Genomic DNA, 9,096 nt, shown 5'->3' on the forward strand with positions numbered 1-9,096 from the left:
CCCCTCCCGCAGCGGCGCGGAGCCCGGCGCTCCGCTCCCGCCTGCTCCACACCGAGTCCTGGCAAAAGTTTTGCGCTTGTACCGGGTCCAAACTCCACAGCTGGGTCTTGTCACCCGCGCTCCCTGCCGTGGCCAAGGGCTGCTTTTCTGCCCTTGCTGTGTTTTGGGGTTTTTTTAATTATTATTTTTAAGTTCCTGTTATAGTTGCATTTGGTTTTGTTCAATATAATGCTGTGTATCATTTCATGTCTTGAACATCTGCAGCATATTTGACCTGGGGGAGTAAAACAACAACCATAAGATGTATGCTCCTGATGCAGCAACATAAATATATTACTGACTATTAAATGTAAACATTTATCCCCATAGTTACTGCTGCATGGCATTTTACTTTCCACAGCTATTTATAATTCTATGTAAAAGGTCTCTTAGGAAAAAAAAAAAATGGTACCAGTTTATAACTATTGACTTTTTAAGTGGACATCACTATACTACCCTATTCTGAGGTATGACAGACACTTTCTTAGCAGAAAATATTTTCTAATCCTTTCTTATCCAACTTCATCAACAAAAAAGAAATTTTAGGTTGAATATTCCATTTGTTTGTGTTATGCATAGTCATTAATACTTGTGAAAAGTGAGTTAAAAAAGATGTAAAAGGATAATAGATTGCCCAGAGAGGTTGTAGATGCCCCATCCCTGCAAACGTTCAAGGTCAGGTTGGATGGGGCTCTGAGCAACCTGGTCTAGTTGAAGGTGTCCCTGCTTATTGTAGGGGGTTTGGTGTGCTGGGTTTGGCTGGGGTAGAGTTTACGTGATTGAAATGGAGCTAAGTAGTTTCCTTCAGGCATTTGGGTTTTTGGCGAAGGGCCAGCCCTCGTTCCCAGTAGCCTTCAGAGGCATTTAAACTCGCAGAGAGCTTCACTCTGGTCCCCATTACTAATTACCTAATGAGGAATTTAAATTAGCTGGGAATATGAAAGTTTAACAAGATCTTAATAAATGTTTTTTTACCTGTTTTCATGGAAAATCAATACAGTATTGTGTTGTCCCTGTCGAAACCTTTTTTGTTTTTAACGTGCATTGCAAACCACTCACCTAATTATAGACAAATGCATAAATATTGTGTGCACCGGTGGGTTTGGTTTCGGGGCTGTTTGGTTTTCGGTTTTTTTCCCTATTTTTGCCCACGCTCCCAGCCTGGCCAGAACATGTGACCCAGTTTACTTGAGCGGTGCTGGGGGAGAAAGGAGGCTGCTCCCATGGCAGCTCCGGTCTTGGACAGATGGGAAGGGCCTGTGAGGGGAATGTGTGGCATTTGGGATCAGGATGGGAAGGGTGTGAGGGGAATGTGTGGCATTTGGGATCAGGTTTTGCTACCGGGTTTGGAAGAGATGATCTTGCTAAAATAAGTAGAGTTTGGTATGGAAACTTGGTGTGCCCATTTTCTGTGTAACGCTTCCATATGGATCACTTCCTATACTGGAAAGAATAATCCCAAAACATCAGCTTGTTGCCATAACAGTTCATAGCCTTTTTTTTGTTCTCTGAAAATGGCTAGAAAGTCAGCAGGGTGAATTGAAATTGAAAACCGCAGCTTCGCCCATTTAGGATGGTTTTGTTTTTTGTTTTGTTTCGTTTCATGGAGTAGAGGGGAATGCGGCTGGGGGGGAAGTTGTCCATGTACTGTTGCATGTATATTTGAACAGAGTACTTTCTTGGCAGATGGTCAGGGTTTTAAAAGGAAGTCTCCTTTGGCATTGCGTGAAAGAAAGAGATGACTCATACAGTTGCACTCTTGGCCAGTAGATAAAGTTCTTGTTCATTGTGGGACTCCTAGCAGGACTTCAGAGTAATTTCCCGTTTTGCATCCTATAGAATAGGACATTTCTGTTCTGGAACTTTTTCCTCCCCTCTCCCCTGTTGTTGAAGTTCCCCGTGTTCCTCCAAACACGCACGGGAGCAGTTGGAGTTATGTGGCATGCATGCCAGTACGCTTGGAAATGACATTCTTTGAAAGTCGAGTGTGCTGCGTTCTCATGCACAGGAAATGGGAGGATGTCTGCTGCTCCATTGATGTCCCCAGAAGACGGACCCGCAGCTCCGCAGCCATGCTGAAATGTGGCTTTGTTTTCTGACACAGCGTTTGGGTTTTAACTGCGTGTCAGAGCACATTGTGTTCGGCTGGGTTCTTTCAGCCTCATGTTTGTGTGAGAGAGATATAAAACAACTTGAAATTAGACAAGGCACAAGAGTGAAGTGTAATTATTTGTTGTTGTTCTTTATGGTCCTTTTCAACGTCAGCCTACTGAAAACACAGATTTTATGATGAGAGTGATGATAATTTGACTGACTCATTAGAATGCTATTTTGGAAACCAAAGCTGACTTGCACCTTCAGCTGTGCGTTTGAACTCCTGCCCAGGTCTCGAAAACTGATTTCTTTTCATCGTAACAGTCACCTAGTTACGGCTGGAGGAGCCTTTAATTTGTTTTGAACCTAGGAACCTCAAATCGAACGTATTACACTCCTGCATGCTTTTTGAAGTGTAAAATACAATTGGGTTTATTTTTAAGCAAGCTTGTAACTTTTCTCTTTTTTTCTTCCTTCTCTTTCACCTAGACATGTTTGGAGCTGGAACGGTATCTTCAAAGTGAACCCTGTTATGTTTCTGCCTCCGAAATCAAATTTGATAGCCAAGAGGATCTCTGGACCAAAATTATTCTGGCACGTGAGAAAAAGGAGGAATCTGAACTGAAGAGCACGTGTGTCCCAAAAGAGGACAATCTTACTAGTCAGAACTTAGAGACCAACAGTTTGAATTCTGACGTGAGCAGCGAATCTTCAGACAGCTCTGAGGAGCTCTCGCCCACGACAAAGTTTACCTCTGACCCTATAAGTGATGTTTTAGCCAGTTCAGGAAACTTGAGTTCGTCTGTCACTTCCACTCCCCCTTCGTCTCCTGAGCTGAGCAAGGAGCCTTCTTCCCAGCTATGGAATTGTACGCCGGGTGAGTTGCATTCACCAGGGAAAATTCGTACCGGTACCGCTGGAAAGACTGCAGAAAAAGGTACACCCGCCAATGGTGACACCTCGCCAGATGGCAGAAGGCGTGTTCACAGGTGTCATTTTAACGGTTGCAGGAAAGTTTACACCAAAAGTTCACATCTGAAAGCACATCAGCGCACTCATACAGGTTAGTAACCGTATGCTTATTAAGAGTTGGCAAGTACCATAGGGAATACCCCTGACGGTGGTGGTGTCACAGGGTTACACAATCACTGGGTGGGAGCCCAGGTTTGGAGAGATGATGTAGTAGTAGTAGAGGCTTACCAGCATGGATGACATCACTTCCTCGTTCTCTTCGTAAGCGAGCTGAACCTGAGACAGTTGGTGGTAGATTAGTCCACTGTCATAGCAAATAGGAGCCGCTCGTCTAAATAGGCAATCGTTGGGAAGCTGCAGCAGCATGCGGTCTTCAGGAGCAAGGGTCTAGCCAAAATAGATGCTAGACCTTTGTTGACATTTATTTCTAAAGCTGAGACTTTCTTGCGAAAAACGGAACGTCATATCCAAAAGTCGGTCAGATCACTAAATACTGTCAGAGCTTGTTTTCGTGGGTCAGTCTACATCGGGTCTATTCAATCAGACATCCCAAGGCCTTGGTTATATAAAGCATAGCTATAGTTGTAAACCATTTAACAGTTTTGTGTGCCATCATTATCGGCAAAAATCTTGGAAAGCCACAGTGTGTTGTAGTCCTTCTAACGTATCTGCCTAATTGGACTTACAAATATATGATTTACTGTATAATTTCATCCCAACATACTGAGCAACAGCATTTTATTGTTATGGAACCTGAACTAAAAATAACAATCCTTGGTGTTATTGGGAAAGAAAGTGAGGAAGATAGACACTTCAGGGCTGTTATAAATATTTTATGGTTGAAGTAGCGTGCTGATTTGCTTGTTCAAGCATTATTATTTGACATCTCTTTATGACAGCAATTAGATACGTAGAGCTGCGCCTTGGCTCAATAGTCATCGCTTAACGTGAGGAATTGGCCTGGCGTTCTTGGTGTACCAATCCAAAGACCTACATGTTGTTGTTTGTTTTTTCCCCCAAGATGTGGAAAGAGCATTCAAGGAAAAGGTCCTATTTTGACTCATGAGCTCAGCATTTTGTGGCTTTTATGGGAAGTCTGAGTAAGCTCGGATGCTCCCATTGTCATGCAGAAGTCAGATAAAACAAGATTATTTCAAGAGGAAAGAACAACTTCCACTGAAACCGTGGTGGTTGAGCAGACATAAATAGCTGCCGGCCTCAGAAGTATTGCAGAACTGTTGTCCTGGTGCTGTCTGGCTGAGAACGTTCCTGTGAATGGAAGTGGTATTTCTTGAATGCTGAAATAGCAGTGTTCAAAGTGGCGTGCAGGCTTTTCCAAGAATGTGTGGCTCAGCAGAAAGGAGGTTGCATGTTATGCAGATGAGTGAGTGACAGAAGACTTTGATGCAATACAGTAGCCTAATTGCATTTTGGAGCCTAGCTGTGCTGTCTTTAATCACCTTTATGAGGTGAATGATGCCTGTTTGGGAGTAAGCCTGCCATTACAGATGAACAGGAATGGTAGAAGGTTGGATTTCTTTGTTTCCTGTGAGCCTGTTTAATCGCTTTTTTTTTTTTTAATAAGAATGAGATTATTTGATGTGCTGTTGCAGCAAAATAGTTAAGTAGGAATCATGTGGATGAATTTTGCAAGCCTTCTTTGCCGACGTGTTCTGAAGCATTCAGATAGGTTAAATAAAATTGGCTGTCTTTGGGGGGTGGAGGAGGTTTACATAGAAAATGAATGGGATAGCACCTATCCTTCTTTGAATGAAGTCATGACTAACGTGTAATCTGCTTTCTTTGTAGGGGAAAAGCCTTACAGATGTTCATGGGAAGGGTGTGAGTGGCGTTTCGCAAGAAGTGATGAATTAACCAGACACTTCAGAAAGCACACTGGTGCCAAGCCTTTTAAATGTAGTCACTGTGACAGGTATGTGACTGAAGTGCACCTTTTTAAATAGTTATTTTTAATGCTTGTTGAAAGTGAGTCTTGGCTGCTTTTCACTTGTGAAGGAATCATTTGGGAACACAACTGCGTCTGGTATTTTTAAGGGATTATTGTGTATTTAGACTGGGAAAAAAAAAACCCTTCCGCTTTACTAATCTTTGGGATGTGGTTTGTAGCCTGATTTTGCAGATGAGCATTGAGAAGTCCCTAGTGTTACCACCCATCTGCAGAGCTCCTGGGTGCCCACAGGCACCTCGAGTGCTCCTGTGTGTCCAGGGAATGCCAAATCCCTCCTCCACCAGCCGTGTTTTGGAGCAGCAGAGCAAGGGGGGGGTGCCTCACCCGCGCGTATCACGTCGTGCGTGCCAGCAACCATGGGCTAATGCGCAACCTGACTCTTGTCTTGCAGGTGTTTTTCCAGGTCTGACCACCTGGCCCTTCACATGAAGAGACACCTCTGAATGGGTCAAGAGGTGAATCCTGCGGGCTAAGAGGCGTCAAGGTTGAAGAGCCTTGAGCGGAGGGATGCGTGTTCCAGCCAAAGCATGCCATTTTGCACCCTACCCAGTTGCCTCCAGGACCTCACTTCCTTGAAGGTCTTTTGAGGGCTAATAAGTCATGTAAGAAACGGCATAGCAACCGCGGTGCGTGATGTTTGGGGTTTCCTGGACTCATACACTGGTATCTAACCTTCTGAGTGGCTCCTAAGCCTTTGCCGTGAGCATGTGCACTGAGAATGTTAATGATTGGGCGACTGTATGCGATGAGGATCTCTTGATGACTGTATGCTGAGGCACATTTTTTTTCTTGTGGTTGTTTTATAACTGTAAGAGAAAAAAAATAGTCTGAATGTCTTGTATGTGAGGAATATCTCGTGAGATGGGACGACCACCAATCATTTCCAAGGGGTGGGGGGAGGGGTGTCTGCACCTTTTTAGAGGGAAAACGGAGAGGGGAAAGGGGGGAATAAAAAGAGTCAGGATGCCAGAATGGAGATGGGGGACCTCCCCGTTCCTGTGTGAGAGGAGCTTTAGGTGTCTGGTGCAGCTATTAAACGTGCAATGTGTCAAGTAGCTTGTTTTACTTGCTACAGAGCTCATTTGTAATCCATTGTATAAGCTGTGTATTTACAAATGTAACACAACTATAACTTTTCATTATAATACAAAGGTTATTGCATGGTTCTGGGGAACTATATGCTTTTCCATTCTTTAATCAGGACTGCAGTTTTGATTCCAGTTAAGAGCAGCTAAAATACAATTGGTCTAATGTTACATAATGTATGGAACAAGAATAATTTTTTCTGTTGGGTGGATAAAACCACTATTGGTTAGAAACTGATTTTTCTCATGCAGCTAATTTTTCTCTTATTTATGCCTTGAGGACTAACTTCTGGTTTTCTAGCTGTTAATGCACTGTTGACCTTAATAATGGTGCCTTATGCAAGTGACCTTCTCTTGTAGGGGGTCTTATACAGGGGTATGGGTGATGCATGCTTTATTAAGGCTCTCTTTTCACCTGGCATTGTACTGTATTAAATGTATAATATGAGGGGAAAAAAAGGTTACTTCCAGGGTCCTCCTTCACAAAGACAAATATAGAGAAAAGTCATTCATGTCAGTACAGTATTTGTTTAACTTAGACAATTTGACTGTGTTACAGTATAATGCATACGCCAATTGAATACCTGACCAGTTCTGCCACCTTGAGACTTTTTTTATATTGACCTTGCACAACAACTGTGTATATACACACCCCAACTGTACTTAATATGTCGAGTTTTCATACATATTAAAGATACAGAAGTATTAAAAGATGTATTTGCTTAAAAGGCACAAGTTTCACATCTATATATCTAGCTATCTGTTGGTCATACAGAAAGAAACTATATTACTTTTTTTTTAAAAGTGGGCAGAAAAATAATTGTGTATGTATATTTGTGTGTACAGTCTGTGTATGTGTGTATATATATAGATAATATATAAATATTTTTTTTAAAAGGAAAAAAAATTAGAACACATAGCTAGAAAATGCCACAGCCCATCAAAATATTTCCTCTCCCCTCCCGCAATACGGTCATTAAGGAGACAAAGAAATGAAAGATACAGTTAACTAAAATCTAGCATTTTTAGAGGCTTTACCTTTAGCTTAATGGTATGCTAAAGGCTTTGTTGGCATTCAGTCCTTCTCAGACTGCTGACTGTGTTTTGTAGTTATTAGGTTGTCTGGAATAGCGTATCTGTGGCCATTTAAGAATGATATGAACCGAATATTGGCATGCTAAAAGAATATTAGCTGTGTGCAGATGAAGTACACTTGGGTTTTGGCCTTCCAGCTTACTGGAGGACCTGTGAGTGAGCTAGTCGTTGTGGTGATTGAGCTCTAATTTTACATAGTTCAGCTAAAATAAAGACTGTTTTTTCCTAGAGTAGAAATAGTCTGTCCAAAAGCAGTATTTATTTTTTTTTTAAACCAGCTCACTACAGTTGATGCAATGAAACATGTGACCTGTTTCTTTTTCTATTTATTATTGGTCTTGCTTACTATGCGAATATTTTGGTATATCTTCCTGGAAATGTATGTAGATAAGTGGTTTTAAAAAAAAAGTATATGCAAGTGATCTGGTTCTAAGGAACACACAGGCTTAAATCATTCTCATTTCATTTTTTTGGTTTAATTGCCTGAAAATGCACTTTTTTTTTCTTCCCCAAAACAAACAAAATTTCCCAGAAAATGGATTTCTATTTAGGGTTGGGTTTTGTTGTGTTTTTAACTCCTTGTTTGCATTGTCCTTGGCTTAGCCATAATTCTTATAAACAAGAAAGTAAACAAAAGCAAAAATAAACAAAAAAAACCCAACCCCAAACAAAAAAAATTAAACTTGCACTGGCTTGTCTCAATTGTGAAATACCATTAGACTTGTGTGGATGGGGTGGGGCTGGGGGCGTGCCATATGTCAAATGCCTGTAATTTTCTTAATAAGCAAGTACATTTTGTTCAGGTGATAACTGAGCCTCAATCAAGCTGAAAAATAAAAAAAAATAAAACATTTTTGCTTGAAATTTAAGAAGAAAAAGTTTCTATTAGTGAAATTTCTTTTTTTGTTTTTGAAGCACCCTGTTATCTAAAGAATCTCTTTGTAAGATTTTTGTAAAAATTTTGTTTTACAAGATTTTATTTGAAATTGTTTTTTGCAAGATTGTTATATTTCTGTATGAATGTATTTTTTATTGGAATAACATAAAAAGAAATTCTTATCAGCATCACGTGTCTGGTTTCATCTTTCTTCTCTCTGATGTCCTACATGCCAAACTATGTCAAATACTATGTCGACGCTTTGCCTTGAGTCACCTGGTTGCAGGTACAAACACCTTTGGGTCAGGTCACTTTGTGGAAGACAAGCCCTGATGGGAGAATAATTTTGGCAGTAGAAACTAAAAGTTCTTCCATATCTGAAAAGCTGTTGTTGACTCATCTTTTGTCTTAGCAGAATAAATAGTTAATGCGATTGTTACTGCAAGACCGCACCTTTATTCCAAATCGTTTGTTCTGGAGAGGTAAATGCACATAGGACAAGTTCTGCATGTGGGAAAGGAGATTCAGTGGGCATTTAAAGTGAAGGAAAAAAACGGAAAGGTGAGGGCTGGACTAGAGGCACCTGTCCTTAACTTTTACTGCAGAGTGTGGGCCTTTGAACTGCCCGGTCGATGGGGAAGCAAGCCTGAAACCTTGAAGGTGCAGTTGTGGGAAGGAATGCAGGGAAGGAACCACGTGAGATCTGCCTGCCCCAGATGCACAGGTCTGAGTGCTGTAGGGCTGACCTGACCCACATGCTGGTGGTGACCTTCAACCAGCTAAACACAAGCCTCTCTGAACTGCATTTTTTCAGAGCAATGGCTCTTCAAAGCATGCCTGGCATGTACGCTGGCTTGGGACACATGCAGAACTTGTTTAATGTTGCCTTGTGGCTTCTGCTTCACTCATGCTGCTGTTAAAAATCCCTTAAGCATGGAGTAAAACCATTGGCAGAAATCGCAAAG

The 9,096-nt window shown here is 41.5% G+C and overlaps 1 protein-coding gene across 1 annotated transcript in view; it reads left to right on the forward strand.

Annotated features, from left to right (window-relative positions):
- Window positions 1-8,319, forward strand: part of KLF6 (Kruppel like factor 6) — a 9,040-nt gene extending 721 nt beyond the window's left edge. The window contains exons 2-4 of the mRNA XM_009278642.1: window positions 2,623-3,196; window positions 4,915-5,038; window positions 5,466-8,319. Of these exons, the coding sequence (XP_009276917.1) occupies window positions 2,623-3,196; window positions 4,915-5,038; window positions 5,466-5,517 (750 nt within the window). The 3' untranslated portion in view covers window positions 5,518-8,319. The remainder of the gene's footprint in view (window positions 1-2,622; window positions 3,197-4,914; window positions 5,039-5,465) is intronic.
- Window positions 8,320-9,096: the final 777 nt, after the last annotated feature.

The sequence above is a fragment of the Aptenodytes forsteri genome, unplaced genomic scaffold (assembly GCF_000699145.1).
Source record: "Aptenodytes forsteri isolate BGI_AS27 unplaced genomic scaffold, ASM69914v1 Scaffold257, whole genome shotgun sequence".
Classification (NCBI taxonomy): Eukaryota; Metazoa; Chordata; class Aves; order Sphenisciformes; family Spheniscidae; genus Aptenodytes; species Aptenodytes forsteri.